Below are 26346 nucleotides of genomic sequence, written 5' to 3'. Positions count from 1 at the left end.
TTTATAGAGACCATGCAGAATCTCACCTGCAAGTAGATAAATAGGTACCGCTCCAGCGGGAAGGTCAATGGCGTTTCCGTGTGCTGCTCTGGTTCGCCAGACGCGGCTTGGTCATGCTGGCCACATAACCCGGAAGCTGTACGCCGGCTCCCTCGGCCAATAAAGCGAGGTGAGCGCCGCAACCTCAGAGTTGGTCACGGCTGGACCTAATTGTCAGGGGTACCTTTACCTTTTATGATCATATCTCCTCTCAGTACTCTCTAAACACCCAGGGATAAACATACCCATCTCCCTCAACCATTCTTCATAAGGCTTTTGTTGAAGCAGCCCAGTGGATAGCCCTATCCTTTACCGGAACATCCTTCCGGACATTCTTATCAAAAAGCTGATGGAACTAGATCTTTCTTCTACCTTCTGTGACTGGATTAAAGACTTTCTGAGGGATCGGACACAAACAGTGAGGATTGGGCCTGTTACATCTACCTCCCTGAAGCTCAGCACTGGCTCCCCACAGGGATGTGTGCTGAGTCCCTACCTGTACTCATTGTATACATATGACTGTATTTTATCAGATCCATCTACTGCAATGATTAAGTTTGCAGATGATACTACCATAATGGGTCTAATTACAGGTGGAGATGAATCAGCGTAAGGGGGGAGGTTCAAAAAGTATCTACATCGTGCCTAGAAAATAACTTGCACCTAAATATTAGCAAGACAAAGGAGATGGTGTTGGACTTTTGGAGGAAGAGAGGGGAACTAGCCCCATTGTATATCGGGGGGGGGGAGGGTTGTGTGGAGAGAGTCTCTTCCTTTAAATTCCTGGGCGTTTACCTTAGTGAAGACCTCACTCGGAAAAACAATATAACTCAGGTGCTTAGGAAGGCCCAACAGAGACTCTATTTCCTCAGGGTCTTGCAAAAGAACAATGTTAAACAACAGTTGATGACCTCCTTCTACCAGTCCACAATAGAGAGTGTCCTCTCATATTGTATCACAGTGTGGTACGTTGGCTTGACAGCCACGGACAGAAAGTCTTTACAGAGGGTGGTGAACACAGCACATGATATCATGGGCTGACATCTGATGGGAGGGCGTTCCATAGGATGGGCGCTACTACCGAGAAGGCCCTCTGCCTGGTTCTCTGTAACCCCACTTCTCGCAGTGCGGGAACTGCCAGAAGGACCTCGGCGCCGGACCTCAGTGTCCGGGCTCGATGATGGACATAGAGATGCTCCTTCAGGTATACTGGGCTGAGGCCATTTAGGGCTTTAAAGGTCAGCACCAACACTTTGAATTGTGCTTGGAAACGTACTGGGAGCCAATGTAGGTCTTTCAGGATATGTTATATGGTCTCGGTGGCCACTCCCAGTCACCAGTCTAGCTGCCACATTCTGGTTTAGTTGTTGTTTCCAGGTCAATGATCCCAGATTGTACTGGTCCCGGGGGGAGGTTACTGTGAGGCGTGGTCAGAGTTCGGTCCTGGGTCAAGGGTCTGGAGACTGTCCACCAAGGGCGAAGCGGGGTCCAAAGCAAGAAGCCGGGTGTGGTCGGGAACTCTGGGAGAATAGGTCTGGGTGCTGGCAGAAACAGGTTTCCAACGACGTTGCTCCTGCAACCTGGGACTGGGCTGACTGGCCTTTATTTCCTCTGAGGCCAGGGGCGGTCCCGGTCCACAGGTGACCCGCCTCTCCTGGCCTTAAGGCGAGCACTCCTCCTCAGAGAACTTAGTTCCCTCTGCCTCTCTGCTCTGAGCCTCTGCAGCTCAGGAGAGGCTGGAGGGTTACTGGACCCAGGAGGAGACTCACTTTCCCCTGACAGGGCTGGGAGAGGCGCACCTGTAGGCAATGGGCCCTCAATCACCTCCGGAGCCAGAGTGGATACATCTGGTGTCTGCTCCTGAGGATCCGGCACAGGTGCAGGCGCTTCTGATTCAAGGCCCTGCCCCGGCTCAGCCGGCCCTGGAGGCGGGGACTCCTGTGCAGGCTGGGACTCCTCAGGTTCAGCTTCTGAATCAGACTCCCAGGCCATCACACAGATTCACAAGATCTCATGCATGCCCAAAAAATCTTGCTAAAATCTTGAGAGCTCACTGAAATATTGTGGGGTCATATGTGCTCCGCAAGATTTTGCCTGAAACCACCACTGGCAAGGCAGGATTGGCTGCCCCTCTGGGGGGCTGACCCATGGAGTTGTTTATCTTTGGAGGGCATTGCACAACAGAGGGAAATGACTCCCAATGTCCCCAGATCCCAAGTGTTATTCCTTGTTCTCGTCTGTGTTTTGTTTCAGTGCTCATTGGCGTTGGCACAGACACACTGCTCCTGGGTCAGTTCAAGAGCCTGGCTGTCTACTTGCTGTGAGTATGGCTGTCTGATTTGGGGGAAATAACGTGGATTTGCGAGAGCGCCTAAATAAGCTTGTGCTGGTCGATGTAAGGGCGTCTGCAAACCTGGGCCTGACTTCATACACCACATACAGATGTCAGGGACCGTGCTGAGCAGGCTGCACTGAGGAGGAATGGTGGGAGCCACCCCCTCCCCCTGCTCCTGCTTCTTCCCAGGAACAGGAGGACAGTATAGATTTGGAACAGTGGTTTGCAGAGGGGCACACTTCAGATGGCAGAAGCTGGTGAATACTGAATGGGGAACAGTTAGCAGAAGCTACACTAGCAGAGAGAGAATAAACAGATTCACAGTCTCTGGACAGCATTCAACCCCCTTCTCCAAGAACACGGAGAGCTCAGAAAGTGTTAGAACAGAAAGCGCAGAGGGTACAAGCTCAGGTTACAAGACGTGGGAGTGACGTAGATATATAGGGACGGAGGAGGGGGAGTAACCCTTAATTGGGAGCACCGCCATTTCTTTGTTTTCTCACTGCGATTATTAAAGATTCTAACTGGTAAGACGTTCCTTTCGTTATATCTTTTGTTTACTGCCATGGGGGAGGAAGTCGATTCCCCGAAGCCTGACAACAGGATGCCGAATATTGCACTATGGTCATGTCAAGGGTCCTTAGAGGAGGAGGCAACAGGGCTTCAGCATCATATTAGGGGCCAGGAGCCTCCTTTCCAAAGCCTGGGAAGCTTCTGCCCAGCTTAGGGAGGGAGGCATAATGCTCACACATGTGACATCAGGACATCACTCTCCCAAATTGCCTTTGCAAGCTGTTCCCCTACGAAAAGTTTCACTGCACAGCACTGCATGTTCCCCTGTTCATGGCCTAGGACCCTCGTACCTACGGGACCGCCTCTCCCAGTATGCCCCACGGAGAGCCTCAAGGTCCATAAATAGCAACACCCTAGTGGTCCCGGGCCCTAAGGATGTTAGATTAGCCTCAACCAGAGCCAGGGCCTTTTCTACACTGGCTCCGGCCTGGTGGAACGCTCTGCCTCATGAGACCAGGGCCCTGCAGGATCTGATTTCTTTCCACAGGGCCTGTAAGACAGAGTTGTTCCGCCTGGCCTTTGGCTTGGAGCCAAGTTGATTCCCTCCCCTTCTTTCTTTTTCCTTTTTCCTTTCTCCTCCTGTGATGAGGCTCCATTTTAATATTTTAATGTTTCAGTATTTTAATCTTGTTTTTAAGTTGTATTCATTCAACTTGTTTTTATTATTGCTTGTTAGCCGCCTTGAGCCCGGCCTTGGCTGGGGAGGGTGGGGTATAAATAAAAAAATATTATTATTATTATTACTACTACTACTATTATTGTTACTGAGCGCTGCGGGGGGTTTGCCATTTGCTCTTTGTTCCTCGCCTGTTAACGATTTCTTGTTCTTCAGTGTTTCAGGGATAGCCGTGTCCCTGTGCGAAGCGGCATACTTTGCGGGCCTGCTCTTGACCGCTTGCTGCGCGTGAGTGTGCCCCGTTCCGTTCCTTCCCCCAACCCTCCTTCCCTCCTACAATTCAGCTTGGGGAAGCACTTCTGGGCTGAGCCTGACGCTGAGCTCTTTTTGAGAGTTCACCTTGAGGGTGACTGATGTTTTGCTTTAGCCAGCTTCTCATCCTTCCACTTCCACTGCAGCCCCAAGACGGGATCCGGGATGCACACTTGCTGGAAGCACGCCAGACGTCGGGGGGCCTTCCAGAAGTTCCTGATGTATGTTTTGCTCTCGGTAGCCTGCTTCCTGCACCCTGTCATAGTTTGGCACGTCACTATCCCAGGTGAGAGGGTGACTGGGAATAGCCAGTAGAATGGGGGGTTTATTTTTAATTTTTTGCAAATACAGTAAACAGTAGCTGTAATCAAAAAATTATTTTAGGATTCAAAAAAAGCAATATAAAGTGTTATGTACTGAAGTTCTCACCCTGGGCCAGCAGCTAGCTATGCAAATAAGGGATCGAAAGTGACATTCAGTGATTGGATAGTTTTAGAAAGTTGTTACAGTAACGTTGTACTGGAGCTCTATATAAGTAGGCTGACTTAGCCCTTCAGTTCAGTTCAGTTCTGGCCTGTGAATAAACAAGAGCTGTTTGAAGAATCGCTGTGTCGTCTGATATGTTCACTCACAACTTAACATAAAGAATTCACCGAAAAGCATGGATGTTGCAAGCTGATGAATGAAAGCAGCTGCCTTAACTTCCATGCCATATAAGCTATGTACTGGTTTGAGTATGGTGTGGTATACTAGTAGGAACTGGGGTTGTTTAGCCTGGAAAAGAGGAGATATGATAGCCATCTTCAAATATCTCAAGGGCTGTCACATGGAAGATGGAGCAAGCTTGCTTTCTCTGGAGGGTCGGACTTGAATCAATGGCTTCAGGATACAGGAAAGGAGATTCTTTTTTTAAAATATAATTTTTATTAAGTTTTCCATATTTTATTACATTTCAGTATCAAAGAATAAAAAAATAATAATTCATGACTTAAAACATTGCTTAAATAAAACATCAACCTCCTTCTTTCCCTCTAACAGACTTCCATATCTCATTACCAATTTCTCCACATTCCTAAATTCACTTTTTTACCTTAAATCAATCTTTTAACAATCACCTACTTATAAGCAGTGGCGTAGCGTGGGTTGTCAGCACCTGGGGCAAGGCAAGTCCCCTAACCCGTGGATTTGCGCCCCCTAACCCCCAGATGTTGCGCCCGGTGCGGCCAGCCCCCCCTGCACCCCCACGCTACGCCACTGCTTATAAGTAAATCAGCTCCTTAATTTCCCATTACCAAACATTTCAACTTAAACCTACGAACGTATTCAACCTACAAACGTATTTTCTTTCATATAGAGTATAAATTTGCCCCAGTCCTTTTGAAACAAATCATCATGGCAATTCTGAATCTTCCCCATCAGCTTTGCCAGCTCCACATATTCAACCATCTTTACTTGCCAATCTTCCAATGTGGGGAGTTCTTGTTGCTTCCATTTCTGGGCCAGGAGTATTCTTGCAGCCGTTGTTGCATACATGAACAAATTTACATCTTTCATTTGAATTTCCTCAATTAACCCCAACAGGAAGCCTCTGCTTTTTTTGCTGAAATTATACTTAAATATCTTTTTCAATTCATTATACAGTGGTGCCCCGGAAGACGAATGCCTCGCAAGATGGAAAACTCGCTAGACGAAAGGGTTTTCCGTTTTGGAGGCGCTTCGCAAAACGAATTTCCTATGGGCTTGCTTCGCAAGATGAAAATGTCTTGTGAGTTCCTGCGGGTTTTTTCCCCTCCCCCCCTTTCTAAGCCGCTAAGCCGCTTATCTGCTTATCCGCTAAGCCGCTAAGCCGCTAAAAGCCGCTAAAAGCCGCTAAAAGCCGCTAAAAGCCGCTAAAAGCCGCTAAAAGCTGCTAAACCGCTAATAGCGCTAATCCGCTAAGCCGTCAATGGGCTTGCTTCGCAAGACGAAAAAACCGCTAGACGAAGAGACTCGCGGAACGTATTCTTTTCGTCTTGCGAGGCACCACTGTATATGGTATCCCAAAAGGCTTTAATCTTGGAGCAAGTCCACCACATATGCAAGAAATTCCCCCAGGAAAGGAGAGTCTTACTAAACATCAGGAAAAACTTTCTGACAGTAAGAGCTGTTTGACAGTGGAACGGTCTCCCTTGGGACACTGTGGACTCCCCTTCCTTGGAGGTTTTTAAGCAGAGGTTGGATGGCTATCTGTCATTGATGGATTACAGGAATCTCCTCTTTTAGAAGATAAACATTCCTAGCTCCTTCAACCATTCCTCATAAGGCTTGGTTTCCAGACCCTTGATCATCTTAGTTGTCCTCGTCTGCACACGTTCCAGCTTGTCAACATCCTTCGTAAACTGTGGTGCTCAAAATTGGACACAGGATTCCAGGTGTGATTTGACCAAGGCAGAACAGAGTGGTACCATGATTTCCCTTGATCTGGACTGATGGAGCCTAGAATAGCATTAGCTTTTTTCTCCTCACACTGTTGACTCATGTTCAGCTTGAGGTCCACCAAGACCCCTAGACCTCTCTCTTTCCTTACTCTCTCCAGGCACGATGCTGGTGGTCACCGGCTTCACCTACTTCCTGCTCAGTAAGCAACAGAAAGAAACGAGAACACCTGGGGAAGAGCAATACACGGATTCCCAAAGCGCAGCTGTAGCTATGACGGATGCAGGCGACACCGAGCAAACCTACACCTTCCCCAGGGGAGCACCTCAAGGGCAACACAACTCCCTTCTTGGGTTTCTGAGGAGCTTCTTCAAAAGCTGCAGGAAACTGGACACCGTCGAGGCCTCTTCGAGCTCGCCGCCCACAAGGAGGCAGGTGCACTTTGAAGAGAAGGTGGTGAACATCATTCTTTCTGTCAAAGAAAGCCCAGAAGATCAGGAGAGCTTGGCTGAGGAAACCACATCTGACATGGCTCCCATCCTTCCGCCCCAGTTGTGACAGCCTACAGCGGAGACAGCAACAGCGAGAACGGCCTCTTTCTCCTTCTCTATGATTCTAGTGTTTGCTGCAGAGACACCTGGAGGCAACTTGTAGAATAAAGCTCCCAGCTTTGGTTTAGGCCAGGGGTAGGCAACCTAAGGCCCGTGGGCCATATGCGGCCCAATTGCCTTCTCAATCTGGCCCACGGACGGTCCGGGAATCAGCGTGTTTTTACATGAGTAGAATGTGTCCTTTTATTTAAAATGCATCTCTGGGTTATTTGTGGGGCATAGGAATTTGTTCCTCCCCCCCCCCCAAATATAGTCTGGCCCACCACTTGGTCTGAGGGATGGTGGATCGGTCCACGACTGAAAAAGGTTGCTGACCCCTGGTTTAGGCCAATGAGAGCAGCCAAGAACTTTCATTGGTTGAAGTTGGTGGACAGGGATGAATTCCCCAATTATCCCCATCCTGTTCTCCTGAGTCCATTCCTCTCTACTTTTATTGAAGAAGGGATTTGCCTGGTTTTTTTGTTGTTGTTGTTGTTGCTTCCTTGTTGTTACTACCATAAGACTTCACAGTGTCCAGTCTGTGGAATGGAGCCAGGACTATGTTGCAGAAAACAGTGAATACAGGAACACAGTGACTGAGAGGGACATAGACCAGGCAACAGCTCACATTTTGTGTCAGTGTCCTTCCATGAATTACCTAAAATCTGACATACATAAACATATTTGAATTGAACATTGTGGCTTCCGAGGCCCCAGAGAGGTAGCAAAAACTCCCCTGAAATATACTCACAGAGTCGAGAGTGGATTTCATGCTCTTTATTCAGCTCATAGTGGTGAGGAAGAATGAAAGTTTCCCCAAAGTATTTGCTTTATATACATTATTTACAATGGGCTACACGTGATTGGCTAATTCCAGGATTCTCCTGTAGGCCAATCAGGTTGTGGATTCACTTCCATCTGGAGCTGGATTGGGTGGCTCCTGCAGACCAATCATACTGCTGCATTGTTTTAGGACCAATCAGACTGCTGCATTTTGGATCCTATTGTTCTAGGACCAATCAGACTGCTGCATTTTGGATCCTATTCAACTCAGTACATAACATCCCCTTTCCAAATTTTCTTCAGTGATGTTGTAAGAATTCCTAAAGGAAGGAGGGAAATAATAAACCTCATAGTCCACCAGACTATTTTGGGCCTAAAGTTGTCTCTACCTTGCTCCCCTTGACTGTGCTCAGCCAGCAGTAAAAGAAAACCGCTGGCAAAAGACTTCCAAGTGTCCCTGTTTTCCAGAGACAGTCTCCGATTTACAGAAGATGTAAATCTGATTTGATCCTCAAACATCCCACTTTTCCATAGGACGTCCCTATTTCCTTAGGACGTCCCTATTTTCATCGGAGAAATGTTGGAGGGGTATGGAGTTATGTTACCCTTGAGCCAAGGAGATAAGTAACTATGCAACTATAACCTTTAGAAGACATCTGAAGGCAGTCCTGTAGTGGGAGGCTTTTTAATGTTTAATTATATTTTTATATATGTTGGAAGCCACCCGGCGTGGCTGAGGCAACTCAGTCAGATGGGCGGGGTACAAATAATAAAATTATTATTATTATCATGGAATAGGATGTCCCTATTTTCATCGCAAAAAGGTTGGAGGGTGTGTAACCAGACTCACAGAGCAGAGTCAGATGAGAGGAAAGGAAAAATAGCCTACAAAGGCTGAGGACCAGGGCATCACCCACCAGAATTTACAGACCCTCCAAGTGTCCTTATTTTCCAGGGACGTCCCTGATTTGGAGAAGCCGTCCCGGTTTCTGATTTGATCCTGGAATGTCCTGTCTTTCCTTAGGATTTCCCTGTTTTCACTGGAGAAATGTTGGAGGGCATGGAGTTATCCGACCCCCGAGCTGTCTGAAGGCAATCCTGCTGGGTCCCTTCCAACTCTAAGATTCTATGAGCTGTCCTCCTGACCAAGCTATTTTATATACACCAAAAAGTGGCTGTAGTTAAGCCCATGTGGCCAAATGTGGCTAAAGAACCATGTATAGTTTCCCCTCCCTTTTGCAGTAATCTGAGAGAGCGGAGGCAGGAAAATGTCACCCCTCTGCAGTCTGTTGCATGAACTGTTCATGGTAGCCTAGAGCAATGAACCTGAGTTATGGATTTCTCATACGGAAAGCACTCCTTTGCAACCTTCGTTTTGCCTGTGGAATGGAAACGAGTGTCAAACAGTTCAGAGAATTAGTAATATGAGATGTGCAAAGGGCTTTTTGTATACCAAAAACACGCACCCTATAATATCATCCAGATACAAAAATAACCCAAACACGTTTGCAAGCAGATGCAAAATACACCCAGTTCTACCTTGGACAAATGCTTGGTTTGGTCGCAGATGTAAGACAGTTCCTTTTCTGGGCTGAAGATGGCAATAGATTCCCATAAGAACCCATTGCAGTGGTGATCTGTTAGGTTGCAACAGAATGAATGAATGAATCTTTATTTGCGTCAGCCATCGGCCATAGCAATAAAACGATACGATATACAAAGAATAGAAATAAAAAGTCAAATATATAAAATACATTTTAGGGTTTTGAATCAATAGTCAAATGGTGGATCATATTCTGATTGCCCCAGCTAAAAACCTTGCAGCCACTCATCTTGATCTGCCAAGAGAAAGGACACTGTGGCAGTGGTTGGGTGACCAGGAATGGACAATAAGAGAGGGGTGATAATCTTGCTCCTCAAGTCTTTATAAAGAGTGCAAGCCAGAAGGGCATGCGCCACCAATTCGGTATTGCCATCTCCACAGGTACATAAGCGTTTTTCATGTGGAATCTGTCGGAATCGCCCCTCAAGTACAGCTGAGGGCAATACATTCAATCTTGCAAGAGTAAAAGTGCATCTGTATTTTAGAATTGCTAGGTTATGCAGATAGAGGGCCAGAGAGTCAAAATGGGAAGGTGGAAAATAGTCATACAGTGGTGCCTCGCAAGACGAAAAGAATCAGTTCCGTGATTCTCTTCGTCTAGCGTTTTTTTTTTGTCTTGCGAAGCAAGCCCATTGACGGCTTAGCGGCTTTTAGCGGCTTATCGGCTTAGCGGATAAGCGGCTTAGAAAAAGGGAAAAAAAGGGGGGGAAACCCGCAGGAACTCGCAAGACATTTTCGTCTTGCGAAGCAAGCCCATAGGAAATTCGTTTTGCGAAGCAACTCCAAAACGGAAAACTCTTTCGTCTAGCGAGTTTTCCGTCTTGCGAGGCATTCGTCTTGCGGGGCACCACTGTACCATGGGCAAAATTTCCTTATTGTGGCCAAGTTGTTCTGATGCTCGATATCATTTAGGCGCTGACAAATTAGACTATTTGCTTTGCGTGTTCAGACCCAGAAACCTCCCCCCTAAATAAATTCACACCTGTCTCAAATTTTGGTTTTGGTTTTTGGCAGAATTTAGGCCACAACTTTATTAATTACAGAAAGTGACTGGTTGCATAGGCTCTGGTTCGACTAGCTCCCTGCCATGCAGGTAGCACTGACCCAGGATTCCAGCATAGGTCAGCCAAGGGTGAACACCTGGATAAGCGGAAAGTCGGGAATGGGCTAATTCCACCACCCAAATGTCCCCCTGGACTCAGACACGGGCACAACCCCCTCTCAGGGGTTGACCAAACCATCAAGTCCCTGGATTCCTTTAACAGAATACCCTTCACATAGGGATGGTGAGAGCGTTCTCCCATCCCTATCACCTGAACCAGAGCCTATCTGCATCCTTACAAGTTGTGACGATTTGCTATGTGGCAGGTGAAACCCAAATGGCAACAGCCAATCAGCTCAGTGGGGAAAATTCCTGCCGTGCCCCTGTCCCAACGACAGATGACACACGACGGCATAGCAAGGTCAAGCGCAAATCCCTAAAATTAGGGAAAGGTGGACAGGTGTTCTGAATGTAAGCACCGAAAGAGGAAGCTCTGGGTCATGTGCATGGGTCCCTCGATCCATTTGGACTGCGTCCCATTGGCCAGATTGCACCCAGCTACGAGGGACCTACCAATAGGGTGTTGTGGCTGACCAAATGTACCCACCCACAACACAGGGTGTCGGTTTCCAGGTCTCACCACAATATGTGCCCTCTTTAAGGGAGGACCCAATTTACTAAAACCCAAAGTGAGAAGCTGCTGTGGTGATAAACCACAAGAGTGAAGTTTTTGATAGACAATTCTAGCCCAGGCGCTCTTGTGACAGATTCTTGGTGATAAAAATGCCACCAGTGAAGAGGACCCCTTGCTAACCACTTAGGCGGCCGGGATAATGCTCTCATTTTTCTCATGAAAATGAATCTGAGGCATTTTGCTTCCCCGAGTATTCGGTGCTCTGTAATGGCACCCTCGCCTGTTCTTTCTGGTTGGCCTTTCAAAGTGCCCGCAGGCTGAATTCAGGCTGGAGATCAAGGCAGCTGGAACACACAGCCTCAACTGAGCCGGATTTACGTATAAGCTAAGCAAGCTATAACTTAGGGCCCCACTCTCTTGGGCCCCCCCAAAAAATTTAAAGGAAAAAACCTGGACATTTCCAAAATATAAGATAAAAAACAAATAAAACCTACGGTACATACAGCAACAGTGTTTTGTGTTGTGTAGGCTCCTATGATGTAAGCCTGCTCCCTAAAATATCACAGTTCAACAATTACTTTGATAAAATACATATTTTGTTATATGCAAATGGCTTTACATACCTATTAGGTCCATAAATTACCATATAGCATATATTCAACACAAAAAACAATTTGTTGTTGACAAAGGACAGCTGGACATATAAAGGGCCCCATTACCTTCAGGTAATGGGACGCGGGTGGCGCTGTGGGTAAAAGCCTCAGCGCCTAGGACTTGCCAATCAAAAGGTCGGCGGTTCAAATCCCCGCGGCGGGGTGAGCCCCCGTCGCTCGGTCCCAGCGCCTGCCAACCTAGCAGTTCGAAAGCACCCCCGGGTGCAAGTAGATAAATAGGGACCGCTTACTAGCGGGAAGGTAAACGGCGTTTCCGTGTGCTGCGCTGGCTCGCCAGAGCAGCGATGTCACGCTGGCCACGTGACCCGGAAGTGTCTGCGGACAGCGCTGGCTCCCGGCCTCTAGAGTGAGATGAGTGCACAACCCTAGAGTTTGTCAAGACTGGCCCATACGGGCAGGGGTACCTTTACTTTTTTACCTTCAGTAGCTTAGGGTTTCATCAAACCTAAATCCATCCCTGTCTGCAGGTATGAACCAGGTGATTTAACTGCCCATACAGACAGCACCTGAAAGTCCCACCCCCTTATTATCCTAATACATATATACTTTTCAATAACCTAATATATTCTGTGTAAACTCATTCCAAACATAACTGTATTTATCCAAAGAAACTCGGCTCAGCAGAACACCTGAAAGTTGATGGAAGTCTCCATGGCGTACTAAAGACTTTTTTTTTTGCTTCAAAGTACATGCATGGCTTGTTTTTAGGAACAATATTTTTCGCCGCTATTTGTAGTATTCTCAAAAACTGTGTCATGTTGTAAGCGTCATGGTTCGAAGGCCAGACCACTGGCGAGGACCTTTGAAACTGGGAAATGATATATAATGGATTGAAAAAGATGTTTAAAATAACTTTTGTTTAAAAACGAGATTTTTTATTAGGAATTGTACGTACCGGTATTCCGAAGGAGCAGAAAATACTTTTTATGTATGCAACATAAAATCCGCATGGATGTTACTAGCCCAGAGAAGGGAAGAAGACGAAGTCCCTACTAGAGAGGAATGGCAAACTAAGCTGTTGGATTGCGTCAAAATGGCAAAACTGACCGGAAAGCTCAGGAACCAAGAAGACCAAAACTTGAATAAAGAATGGGGGGAATGATCTAGGAGACCACTGTAAGCAAATGAAAACATTAGCAGGATTGCAATAACACTTGTAATGTAGCAACTACTGTGGACAACAATGGAGAGACATAAAATATGGATTATGTAATAATATCCGGTTGAAAAGGTTGACAATAGGACCGATGGAGGGGAAAGTGGGATGTCCAGAGATTTGGAGCAGGGCTGGATTTAGTTTTGATGAGGCCCTAAGGTAATGGGGCCCTTTATTTATCCAGCTGTCCTTTGTCAACAACAAATTGTCGCTTTTTTGTGTTGAATATATGCTGAATGGTAATTTATGGACCTAATAGGCATCTAAAGCCATTTGCACATAACAAAATATGCATTTTATCAAAGTACATCTGGGTTTTTGAATGTCTGATGTAGATTTTTTCAATTTCGTTGTTCTGTATGGGGCAATGACAATAAAGATTATCGTATCATTTAATTTTTTGAGGGGCCCCCAAGAGAGTGGAGCCCAAAGCTATAGCTTGTTTAGCATATACATAAATCCGGCACTGATTTGGAGAAATCTCTAAATATGGATATGTATTTTGTAGTGTTCTAACCCTATATTTGTAAAAATCAAATGAAAATTATTTCAAATAATAATAATAAAGCAAACTGGCTTCTGACACAAGCCTGTGTAAGGATTCTCCTAGTCTAAGATTATGTGCACATTGGAATCATAGAATTGCAGAGTCGGAAGTCCAACCCCCTCCAATGCAGGAATATACAGCTGTCCCGTGGGGGAATCGAACCTGCAACCTTAGTGTTATGAGCACCATGCTCTAACTAGCTGAGCAGGGGTGTTTCAAGTCATGTTTGCAGTGTGTTGTATGCACCAGAGAGGGGGTGGAGAGGCCTTCACCTGATGTGAGTCACCAGAATTGTTTCCCTGTGTCCAACTCCTGTTCTACGAAGCGGCTTGCATTTTCAAACTGGGTGGAAACTGTTTTGAGTGGGGAAACACACCAAACTGAGATTTCTCAAGAAACCACAGGATGCATATGGGTTGTGGCTAAGGTCATGCATATTCAGCTTCAGACACCCAGCGATGGGAGCACATTGGAGCTGGAATAAACATATGATGTTTACACAGTTTAAAGGATGGAGAGAAAAGTTTGGGTTGTATTTAAGGGGATCACACAGAGTTAATGTGCTAAGGACCCCTGACCATTAGGTCCAATCGCGAACGACTCTGGGGTTGCAGTGTTCATCTCGCTTTACTGGCCGAGGGAGCCGGCGTACAGCTTCCGGGTCATGTGGCCAGCATGACTAAGCTGCTTCTGGCGAACCAGAGCAGCGCACGGAAACGCAGTTTATCTTCCCGCCGGAGCGCTAGCTATTTATCTACTTGCACTTTCATGCTTTCGAACTGCTAGGTTGGCAGGAGCAGGGACCGAGCAACGGGAGCTTACCCCCTCGCGGGGATTCGAACCACCAACCTTCTGATCAGCAAGTCCTAGGCTCTGTGGTTTAACCCACAGCGCCACCCGTGTCCCTTAAGGTCATGCCTATTCAGCTTCAGACACCCAGCGACGGGAGCACATCGGAGCTGGAATAAACATACGATGTGTACACAGTTTAAAGGATGGAGAGAAAAGTTTGGGTTGCATTTAAGGGGATCACACAGAGTTAATGCGCTAGGCCTGACTTATAACACACTCCGTGCTAAAGGTGAAAGATTTTGTGTGCGTAAGAAAAAACTCCACTCTCTCCCGAGGGAGATACGTATGGCCTCATCACTGCTGTTTTAAAAACAACAGCAAATATTTGGGGCAATTGTATTTTCATAAGTATTGCAAGCCCCTTTGGGATGGCAGCATGCCCCCAAAGAAGGGTTTTAAAAAGATGAATAATGATGAAATAATTAAAAGCTTAAATGATGAATAGTGTAGATGGCAATCTACAGGCCATTTTTTATATTTTTTTGCTGGAACAATTAGTGCCTGCTGGTTGCTGGGATTCTTTCAAAGAATTCCAGAATAGATGGCTATCAGATTGATCTTGCCAGACACTTCTAATTTTCTTAAGCAAGGGGACAAGCGTATTTAAGACCACTGGCACAGATTAGAAACTGTGAAGATGTCCCGAGAATGCTCTTTTGTTTTGTAAATCCAAAGCACAATACTGGAGCCTGGTCCTTTTATTTCAAAAAGCTGAAAATGCAAAATTAGAGTGGGCCCATCCTCACTGATTGCAACTTACATAATATTGCTAGTGCTGATGAACAAAATGAATTCTCCCTTCTGCCTAATGGATTTTGAGATCACACTAGTTTTGGAATATATATATGTGTGTGTGTGTGTGTGTGTGTGAGAGAGAGAGAGAGAGAGAGAGAGAATTTAATTATATATATTTTTAACGATTACTTGGAGACTCCCATTGCACACAATGTCTGAATGCAAGCACATATCTAGTCAGTTTTTAAAACTGCCATTTTAAAAATATATTTTCACCCACAGCTGCGCCTATGTTAATTTGCCTTGTTTCCATTTTAGGTCCAAAGGACTCGTTTTGTAGCATTTATAGCAGTTAATCTACATGCAGCCCTTAGTAAGGTAAAAAGGTAAAGGGCCCCTGGATGGTTAAGTCCAGTCACGAATGACTCCGGGGTTGTGGTGCTCATCTTGCTTCAGGCCAAGGGAGCCGGCGTTTGTCCACAGACAGCTTCCAGGTCATGTGGCCAGCATGACTGAACTGCTTCTGGCGCAACGGGACATCGTGACGGAAACCAGAGTGCATGGAAATGCCGTTTACCTTCCCGCCAGAGCGGTAACTATTTATCTACTTGCACTGGTGTGCTTTTGAACTGCTAGGTTGGCAGGAGCTGGGACAGAGCAACGGGAGCTCACCCCGTCGTGGGGATTTGAACCGCCGACCATCCGATCGGAAAGCCCAGGAGGCTCAGTATGTGTGGATGTGATCTGAATTGGGATCCTGATGTGCAGGGAAGGAGGTTATAAGCTTTCTATTCTCCACATCTGCAATGCGCCTCTAGAGAGAAGCGTCCCTTGATTCCCACCTGGCTTGGAATTGCTTCAACTGACACCTTAGGTAAAGGTAAAGGGACCCCTGACTGTTAGGTCCAGTCATGGACGACTCTGGGGTTGTGGCACTCATCTTGCTTTACTGGCTGAGGGAGCCAACATATAGCTTCCGGGTCATGTGGCCAGCATGACCAAGCCGCTTCTGGCGAACCAGAGCAGCGCACGGAAATGCCGTTTACCTTCCCGCTGGAGCGGTACCTATTTATCTACTTGCACTTTGACGTGCTTTCAAACTGCTAGGTTGGCAGGAGCTGGGACTGAGCAACGGGAGCTCACCCCGTCGCAGGGATTCGAACCACTGACCTTCTGATAGGCAAGCCGCACCTTAAATGCTCTCATAATGCATTTGGCTCTCAATAATATTTTTTGGAAGGCATTGCCCTTCGTTGCTGCATGACTCCCTCTGTGAGTGTGCATTTCTAGTCAGGTTAAAAAATAATAAAATTAAAAGGACATTTTTATTTCTTTTTTTGCAGTTTTCCCTTTGCAGCAGGCAGAGAGGGATAAATTTCAGTTTCTTTCAGGTATTCTCTCTCCCCCCCCCCCCAGTTCATCCAATTCTTTTGATTCTTTTTTTAATTAAACAACCCCCCCCTTGGAAATTTGCATGCACTTTCATGCATGTTTCTCATAACATACACATTTTTCAATGCAAGATTACCTAGTGTGTGCTTTTTTCCAAGCCATGGGAAAAGGCCATAGCTCAGTGGTCAGGCAAGCCCAGGTGTGTCTATGGAAGACTTCCTGCCTGAAACCCTGCAAACAATGGATTACTGAATGGTTTGGTTCATTTAAAATATGCAGGGATGTACGGTATGCAAAATGAACCACAGAAAGAGAAGAAGGGAAGTCGTTGATTTAAGGTTGTTTAAATCAATATTTTGAAATGTAAATTAGAAAAATCTAATAAAAACTATAGATAGATAGAGATAGATAGTATACATACAGTATGTATACAGTGTGTGTGTGTGTGTGTGTGTGTGTGTGGAAATGCTGGAAAGCTACGACCAGAGAGTGGAGACAATAGCTATATGGACCATTGGTCTGACTCAGTACAGTGGTACCTCGGGTTAAGTACTTAATTCGTTCCGGAGGTCCGTTCTTAACCTGAAACTGTTCTTAACCTGAAGCACCACTTTAGCTAATGGGCCTCCTGCTGCTGCCGCACTGCCGGAGCATGATTTCTGTTCTCATCCTGAAGCAAAGTTCTTAACCCGAGGTACTATTTCTGGGTTAGCGGAGTGTGTAACCTGAAGCGTATGTAACCTGAAGTGTATGTAACCCGAGGTACCACTGTATAAGGCAATTTCTATTGTTCCTAATTTTCCCTTAATGGAATGCATTTTTGTACTTTATTATCACTAATGTGCACATTTTGCAGGCGATTTTGCTGATAGACATCTGCATTGCAAAACTGAGAGCAGTGCAAGTTTTGAAGCGAAGCGGTGACTTCAAGTTTGCATACTCTTGAGATGTGGAAAATTGGTAAGTTAAAACGCAAACCAAAGATCTTGTTGGACCTTATATTTATATGCAACGGTAGCCGCAAGGCTATTGATTGCGAAAAATTGGAAAAGTAATATTGTACCAACAAAAACAGAGTGGCTTGCCAAATTATTGGAGTACTACAATATATCCAAAACAATGGGAGAAATTGGAAGGATCTCAAAAACGACCTTGACAGATTAGAGAACTGGGCCAAAACAAACAAGATGAATTTTAACAGGGAGAAATGTAAAGTATTGCACTTGGGCAAAAAAAAATGAGAGGCACAAATACAAGATGGGTGACACCTGGCTTGAGAACAGTACATGTGAAAAGGATCTAGGAGTCTTGGTTGATCACAAACTTGACATGAGCCAACAGTGTGACGCGGCAGCTAAAAAAGCCAATGCAATTCTGGGCTGCATCAATAGGAGTATAGCATCTAGATCAAGGGAAGTAATAGTGCCACTGTATTCCGCTCTGGTCAGACCTCACCTGGAGTACTGTGTCCAGTTCTGGGCACCACAGTTCAAGAAGGACACTGACAAACTGGAACGTGTCCAGAGGAGGGCAACCAAAATGGTCAAAGGCCTGGAAACGATGCCTTATGAGGAACGGCTAAGGGAGCTGGGCATGTTTAGCCTGGAGAAGAGGAGGTTAAGGGGTGATATGATAGCCATGTTCAAATATATAAAAGGATGTCACATAGAGGAGGGAAAAAGGTTGTTTTCTGCTGCTCCAGAGAAGCGGACACGGAGCAATGGATCCAAACTTCAAGAAAGAAGATTCCACCTAAACATTAGGAAGAACTTCCTGACAGTAAGAGCTGTTCGACAGTGGAATTTGCTGCCAAGGAGTGTGGTGGAGTCTCCTTCATTGGAGGTCTTTAAGCAGAGGCTTGACAACCATATGTCAGGAGTGCTCTGATGGTGTTTCCTGCTTGGCAGGGGGTTGGACTCGATGGCCCTTGTGGTCTCTTCCAACTCTCTATGATTCTATGATTCAAAAGAGAAGATAGACGGGGACTGGAAGGTGTTTGAAAGATACTTGCAAAATCATATTGAAAAATCAGAACTCCTATTAGACTAAACAAGTTCCGTTTCAAATACCGAAATACTAAATAAGATGCATAACAATGTGTAATAGAAAAAGAAGTATGAAATTAGGTTAAAGGTGTGTGAAAGAAAGTAATGGAAGTGGAAAGAAATTGCAATTGAGTAGACTGGAAGTCTAACACAAGGGTGGGGTGAGAGGTGGTGGATGGTGATGGGAAAAGGAATTATCTGTGGGATTGAGTGTGGGTATGCTTGAACACTTTTAAGGATTGTATGAAATGTATGTTTGTATGCTTGTATATTTGTAACATATGTGCATTAATCCTGAATTATTTTAACAATAATAAAAAATAAAAAAACGCAAACCAAAGAAATCCTGCCCCATTCAAAGCAGCAAGGTTGTTCTCCCATCACTTCCCGCATACAAATGTAGGAAGCACTGTGCCATTGGCCCTCTCCAGGGGAATACCTAGGGGTTGACCAGGTTGGGCCCTGACAAAGGCATAAACAAGCCCCCACTTTGTGCCTCTCCACTCTGGCTCGGAGTGGCAGAGCACCCAAGGGTGCAAGGGAACCTAGGTACACCTCTGGCCATCTCTAAATATACCACAGAAGCCCTCTTCCAGTGGTGTTGTTGTTGATGATGTTATTAATAAAACTTGTTGCTTGTCACTCAAAGGTCTTGTCTAAGCAACTTAAGGTAAAGTAAAGGACCCCTGACCATTAGGTCCAGTCGTGGCCGACTCTGGGGTTGCGGCGCTCATCTCGCTTTATTGGCTGAGGGAGCCGGCGTACAGCTTCCGGGTCATGTGGCCAGCAGGACTAAGCCGCTTCTGGTGAACCAGAGCAGCACACGGAAACACCGTTTACCTTCCTGCCAGAGCGGTACCTATTTATCTACTTGCACTTTGACGTGCTTTCGAACTGCTAGGTTGGCAGGAGCAGGGACCGAGCAACGGGAGCTCACCCCGTCACGGGGATTCGAACTGCTGACCTTCTGATTGGCAAGTCCTAGGCTCTGTGGTTTAACCCACCGCGCCACCTGCGTCCCTGTCCAAACAACTTACATCAAAGAAAAATATACAATACAGTACAGTATTGTATATTGTACAGGGAAGGGCCTGGATAGCTCAGTTGGTTAGATCATGGTGCTGATAACACCAAGGTTGCAGGTTCGATCACTGTGTGGATCAGCTGCATATTCCTGCATTGCAGGGGGTTGGACTAGATGATCCTCAGGGTCCCTTCCAACTCTACAGTTCTATAATTCTATAATTCTATAAAGTACCTGCTATATAAATAGTACTGAACAACATTAATAATACTCTAGTAATAAACAAAGCAGTACTCTGACTCACTAATTAGCAAACGATACCTTAACTATTCCCTAGTCAAAAATATCATTCACATCGATCCAACGATTTTTCCAGTGTTTTCCGAAAATCACCTTGTTCTATTATAATGGCAATGGCGCCCATCTGAGAGGTACTGGAACAGAGTCCCGGTGAGTTCTGGTTGAAAAAAAGCCCTGGCTTTTTCTGATTAAACCTCCAAATAAAATTCTACTTTGTTTTTTATTTTATTTTTACTTATGTAACAGATTTCATTGTCAGGTTTTTTAAAATGGAAAAAAAACACCAAAACCCCCCCACAACCCTCATTCCAAGTTAATGTTGGAGCATAATGTTATTCCAATAACAGATTGGCAAATCAAATTACAGGAATTGGTGGAGACGGCTCAACTGACTAGTAAACTCAGAGGAAACTCAAAGCAAAAATTTGCGGGAAAATGGGATGGTTATAGAAGATATGTTCAAAAATACAATAATAGTTTTGACTCCATGCTAGCATTCAAGTGACAAAGGAACTAAAAGGAGGTGGACAACAATTAAGGATTTATTATGTTTTCAGAATGTATTAGAAAAATTATATAGAAAGGTTTATTGTTTTGTGTACATTCAAATGTAAGATAAAATACATGCAAAGGGACTTGACAGGAAGTCAAAATTGAAGAAAAGATTTTGGAAGATAAAAGGGGAAAAAATATTTACTTTCATTATTATCATTTTGTGTGTAAATATCGATGTATGTAATTTTTATTTCTTAATTATATTTAGTGGTAGTATGGCTGTATTGTTTTTTGTAACATAAAATCATTCAATAAAAATTATTTTTTTAAAATAATAATGTTGGAGCGTAATGTAATCTAAATTGGTACAGTACTGCCAATTTGTTCAAGAAAGGTGTTTGGTGTTACATTCAGCTTCAGGATGCAGTGACCATAAAGAGGCATAGTGTGCTGCAAAGCATTGCTGCCGAAACCACAAAACGATTCCGAAGCCACAAAACGACTCGGAAATATTTGTTGTGCGGTTTCACAGTCTGGCAAATCCTTTATAGAGATCAGCCAGCAGACAAATCACAGTTGAGGTTCTATCTGAGGTCTTGATATCTTAGCATTGAGATCTCTTCTTGTAAATATTGAGGATGTGGGGAGGGGGAGAGATAGCAAAGGGAGGAAACTCTCGGTCATAAATATAAATTGGGGTGGGGGACCTGTGGCCCTGCAGTTGTTGTTACAACTCCCACAATCCCTAACCATGGGCCATGTTGGCTGGGGCTCAGGAGATTTATAGTTCGTCAATAGTTTCAAGGCTATAGTTTCCTTGCGCCTGCTACAGACCAAATGTCTCAAAACATGATAGCATCGGTCTGCCCCGCTCCTCTATAAAGAGCTACTCTGTTTAGCAGCTTTGTTTCTCAAACTGCCTTTCCATGATTTACATTCGTGTTAAGAAAACAGGTTCCAGTTTGGAGTCTTCTGGGTTCCTCTCGCATGATCCTTGGCCTCTCCTTGCAATTTCTCTCCGTGACTGACCAGACGGAGGAATTTTGAGTTTTTGTTTGTTTGCGTGTGTGTGTTTTTTTAAAGCGTGGTAAAAGAGAAATATCCAGTCGTAAATTCTGCGCAAAAACAACAGGGAGAAATTGCACAATAAACATTGTTGCAGCTGCCCCAGGGGACACTACACAGCCATGCCTATTAATCATTGGGCTGCGCTGGGAGGACTGAAAAAAGAGAGAGGTGTTTTACACTCACCAAAGGGGCAGTAAGAGAACTGTAGTTAGAAGGGGCCTTCAAGGTCACCGCTTCTAACGCCTTGCTAGGCACTCCTGATCACTGGCCACCCGGAATCTGTTTAAAAACATCTAATGATGGAAGCCCACCACCTTCTGAGGAAGTCTGCTCCACTGTCAAACAATTTGTGCCATCAGGAAGTGTTTCCAAATGTTTAGTTAGAATTCACTTTCTTGTAACTTGAATCCACTAGTTTGGCGCCTGCCCTGGGGAGGAGGCTATCCTGTTGTTGCAAAACCAACAAGAGAGTCTTGTAGTACTTTAAAATCTTACACGTTTATTAGGACATTGGCTTCTGTAGATGGCTGCCCACTTCAAGACTCCTAGCTAAGGGTAAATATAGAGGGCAAAGTGCGAAATATAGGGAGGTTTATCCATTTCTTAAAGGTGTGCTAACGTAAAGCGAAACAGATGGCTGTTGTTAGCTTTGTGGTAGTTGATGCTGACAAAAGTAGACAATTCTGGTTTAAACGGAATAGACGTCTGACTCATTATAGACATTTTAAATATCTGGAGAATGGTCAAGTTCTTTGAATTTTGAGTTGAGTGGAAAGTTCCGGATTTCCAAAGAGGATTCTCAAATTCCATGAGTGCTGTCTTCACTTTGGAGTAGGTAAAAAGGTAACAGACCCCTGGACGGTTAAGTCCAGTCAAAGGCGACTACAGTGGTACCTCGGATTATATATGCTTCAGGTTTGATATGCTTCAGGTTACAGACTCCGCTAACTCAGAAATAGTACCTCGGGTTAAGAACTTTGCTTCAGGATGTGAACAGAAATCGTGCTCTGGCGGCGCGGCAGCAGCAGGAGGCCCCATTAGCTAAAGTGGTGCTTCAGGTTAAGAACAGTTTCAGGTTAAGAACGGACATCCAGAATGAATTAAGTACTTAACCCGAGGTACCACTGTTTATGGTGCGGTGCTCTTCTCGCTTTTAGACCAAGGGAGCCGACGTTTGTCCACAGACAGCTTTCTGGGTCATGTGGCCAGCATGACTAAACCACTTCTGGCGCAATGGAACACTGTGCCAGAAACCAGAGTGCACAGAATGACCGCTCCCCACATCAAATGGGGGCGCCTTTTGCATGGTCACGCACAGCCCCCCGGATCCCAGTGCAACTCCTGGTAGTTTGGACTGGCTTCATCCGCCCCAGGCTGGATACCAGGAGGTCTCCGCCTACCTCAGCCAATCGCCCAATCCCGTCTGGGGAGGCGTTGCCAGGGGATTGGCCAGGTAAGGGGAGGGACCGTCCTGCCCACACAACAGAAGGTGATTCTTACCTGCGAAACACTGTTTACCTTCCCACCACAGCAGTACCTATTTACCTACTTGCACTGGTGTGCTTTCAAACTGCTAGGTTGGCAGAGTAGGACGGCTCCTGAAAGGAGCTGACAGAGCAACGAGAGCTCACTTAGTTGCGGGGATTTGAACCGCCAACCTTCTGATCGGCAAGCCCAAGAGGCTCAGTAGTTTAGACCACAGCACCACCTGCATCCCTTATTTTGGAGTTGTTGTTGTTTAGTCATTTAGTCGTGTCCGACTCTTTGTGACCCCATGGACCAGAGCATGCCAGGCACTCCTGTCTTCCATTGCCTCCCGCAGTTTGGTCAAACTCATGCTGGTAGCTTCAAGGATACTATCCAACCATCTCATCCTCTGTCGTCCCCTTCTCCTTGTGCCCTCCATCTTTCCCAACATCAGGGTCTTTTCCAGGGAGTCTTCTCTTCTCATGAGGTGGCCAAAGTATTGGAGCCTTCAGCTCTCACTTCCATACATCTCTACTGGGAAAACCATAGCTTTAACTGTACGGACCTTTGTTGGCAAGGTGATGTCTCTGCTTTTTAAGATGCTGTCTAGGTTTGTCATCGCTTTTCTCCCAAGAAGCAGGCGTCTTTTAATTTCGTGGCTGCTGTCACCATCTGCAGTGATCATGGAGGCCAAGAAAGTAGGAGTGGCAAACTCACACGCCAGCCCACCAACTTCTTCCACGTCTCTCTAGAAAGCATGGGTCTGAGTGGTTTAGTCTCTGCCCCTCTGCTTTGTCCTGATTTAACTCTTGAGCACTAAATCGGAGCAAGCATCAATCCGGAGAAAACCTGATCGACGTTTGTTCCGATTCAGCAGATTTTCCGGGGGGAAAGCAGCAGGGCAAGTGGAGTGGGGATGTTCCCATTGTCAGAAAGGGCGGCTCTGGAACAGGAAGGAGACCCCTTCCTGTCTGCTCCCGATCTCTAAGTCCTTCTAAAAAACGGCATTGCATCGGAGGAAGAAGTGGTGCTTTTCGAAGGTAAGGAGAGTTTTGAAACAGTGTTCCTCCCCATTGCAACCGCTGAGTCTGCCTAATACAGTGGTACCTCAGGTTAAGTACTTAATTCATTTCAGAGGTTTGTTCTTAACCTGAAACTGTTCTTAACCTGAAGCACCACTTTAGCTAATGGGGCCTCCTGCTGCCGCCGCACCACCGCAGCACGATTTCTGTTCTTATCCTGACGCAAAGTTCTTAACCTGAAGCACTATTTCTGGGTTAGCAGAGTCTGTAACCTGAAGTGTATGTAACCCGAGGTACCACTGTATGTAAATCCGGCACTGTGTGGAGCTTATCCAACAGAATTTTCAGGTTCCCATTTTCCTCTCACCAGTTCCATTAAAGATATGAAAGGTTATCATATTATAATATGATGCATGACTACCTGTAGAATTTTTATGTATTAAATACTCCTGGTTTCCTAAATTAACCAGTGCACATAACTGTAAAAAAACAACAGCCACTTACACAGTTACACTGCAAAAATATTGACTCTTTTGTACGTATTATACATATATTATGTGTAATATTTTGCATATCATTAGTGTGTAACCTGAAGCGTATGCAACCTGAAGCGTATGTAACCCGAGGTACCACTGTATATTGTTACAAAAGTTGGGTGCCTCCCCTGTCTCTGCTGAGCAGTCGCAAAAGCCCATGGTGTTCCTTTGGAGAATTGAGACACCTATTTACATCTTCTTCACCTATTTACACCTTCAGGCTGCATGCAGAGAGTCCAGATCTTACAGCACGGCCATTTCAAGAAGGGCTTGTCGCCCATACCAGTGCAGCCCTGGAGTCCAAGGCATCTTTCCCAGCCAGCCTTCAGCCAGCCTGCCCAAGATGGCTCCCAGTCTTTCATCCTCCTCCTCCTCCTTCCCTGAACACCTTGCTAAAATCTATGGTGTGATGCCCTCAGAGGGGGTGGCCAACTCACAATGTGGCCCCAAAGCCAGAAAACATTAGCCCCCCGCTCCTTTGGAGAAAAGGACAGTTGATGTGTTTAAAGGCCAGGCTGATCAAAATCTAAGAAGTCATTTGGGTTAAATAAATTTGTTTCCTACTTTGAAGTGTCAGCAAGAGTCTGCGGGACCATAAAAACCACCACCAACATTTGTGGTTTTTTTATAGATGAGTCTGTATCTGTAGAATGTAGTCCGGTTGCTCAAAGGAGCATCATATTCTCCATAGATCCTTTCAAGGAAGCAGCATATATTGGCCAAGGAAGCTGCAGATGTTCTAACATTGATTCTGAGGCCATTCAGCCACATTCTTGTTAATCCTTCTTCACTGGTGAGTTGCAATCCTAGGCCCTTCCACTGAGTCTGCAGTGCTCAGTTTGCCCTGGCGCACAAAAGCTTTCATGAGAAGAAGAGGCTCTGTGTTTTCTGTCTCTTTGCTACAGAAGTGTCAAGCTGAGGTCACAAAGTATGAACTGGCTTCTTTGAGTGTGTATAGACAGCCTTGGAACAAGATATCTGCCTCACTGATGTTTCTCTATACCAGGCCAAGACCGATGAAAACGCCCCGTATGCCGGGTGCAAAATGCCCTGCCTTAGGAAGAAGAAGAAGAAGAGTTTGGACTTGATATTCCGCTTTATCACTACCCGAAGGAGTCTCAAAGCGGCTTACATTCTCCTTCCCCTTCCTTCCCCACAACAAACACTCTGTGAGGTGAGTGGGGCTGAGAGACTTCAGAGAAGTGTGACTGGCCCAAGGTCACCCAGCAGCTGCACATGGAGGAGCGGGGAAGCGAACCCGGTTCACCAGATTACAAGTCTACCACTCTTAACCACTACACCACACTGGCTCTCCTCTCGAAGGAAGCTTCGCGGTTTCTTTATTGAGGACTTTGACCTTCCTGAGATGGCCATTAATGTGAGCAAAGTGGACTCTGCTGCGGGGGTTACGGATGTAGGAAACTGCCTTGCGCTGAGTAACACCCTCCCATCAGATGTCAAGGAAATAAACAACTATCTGACTTCTGACATCTGAAGGCAACCCTGTTCAGGGAAGTTTTTAATGTTTGATGTTTCATCGTGTTTTTAATATTCTGTTGGGAGTTGCCCAGAGTGGCTGGGGAAACTGTCAGATGGGGGGGGTATAAATTATTATTATTATTATTATTATTATTATTATTATTATTATTATTACCTACACAGACTGGCAGCAGTGTGGGCATCTGCTACAGACCACCACATTTGGGCAATGCCTTCCTAAACCAGATTGCCAGATTCTTAAATGGGAGATTATCTGGTTATTGCTGTTGACTTTCCACACTCTGCGCACATCCTGTTATGTTCTGTCCACATCTGTGGACTGAGCATAACGGGTTGTAGCCGGGGCTCAACTTTCCAGCTCCCTTCCACCACCATGTGCAAGGTAGATTAGAGAGACTGCTATGCTTAAAGGCCAGACATGCATAGTATCATCTTAAGCAAAATAAGTGTTTTGATCCAAGATAGGGACACGGGTGGTGCTGTGGGTTAAACCACAGAGCCTAGGACTTGCTGATCAGAAGGTTGGCAGTTCGAATCCCTGCAACGGGGTGAGCTCCCGTTGCTCGGTCCCTGCTCCTGCCAACCTAGCAG

The 26346-nt window shown here is 45.6% G+C and overlaps 1 protein-coding gene across 2 annotated transcripts in view; it reads left to right on the top strand.

The window, feature by feature from the left end:
- TMEM72 (transmembrane protein 72) overlaps nucleotides 1-26346 on the top strand; it is a 142355-nt gene that overhangs the window by 8026 nt on the left and 107983 nt on the right. Inside the window, exons 2-5 of one of the 2 annotated variants that reach the window (XR_014157094.1) lie at nucleotides 2293-2359; nucleotides 3780-3851; nucleotides 4022-4161; nucleotides 6451-7374. Coding sequence is in view for 1 of the 2 variants with exons in the window: in XM_081864417.1 (XP_081720543.1) it covers nucleotides 2293-2359; nucleotides 3780-3851; nucleotides 4022-4161; nucleotides 6451-6848 (677 nt within the window). In the remaining variant the exon portion in view is untranslated. Of the gene's footprint in view, nucleotides 1-2292; nucleotides 2360-3779; nucleotides 3852-4021; nucleotides 4162-6450; nucleotides 7387-26346 lie in introns of those variants that run through there. The other variant, XM_081864417.1, reaches the window with a different exon arrangement.

The sequence above is a fragment of the Podarcis erhardii genome, assembly GCF_964252035.2.
Source record: "Podarcis erhardii genome assembly, chromosome: 5".
Lineage (NCBI taxonomy): Eukaryota > Metazoa > Chordata > Lepidosauria > Squamata > Lacertidae > Podarcis > Podarcis erhardii.
This window is presented reverse-complemented; position numbering and strand designations above follow the sequence as displayed.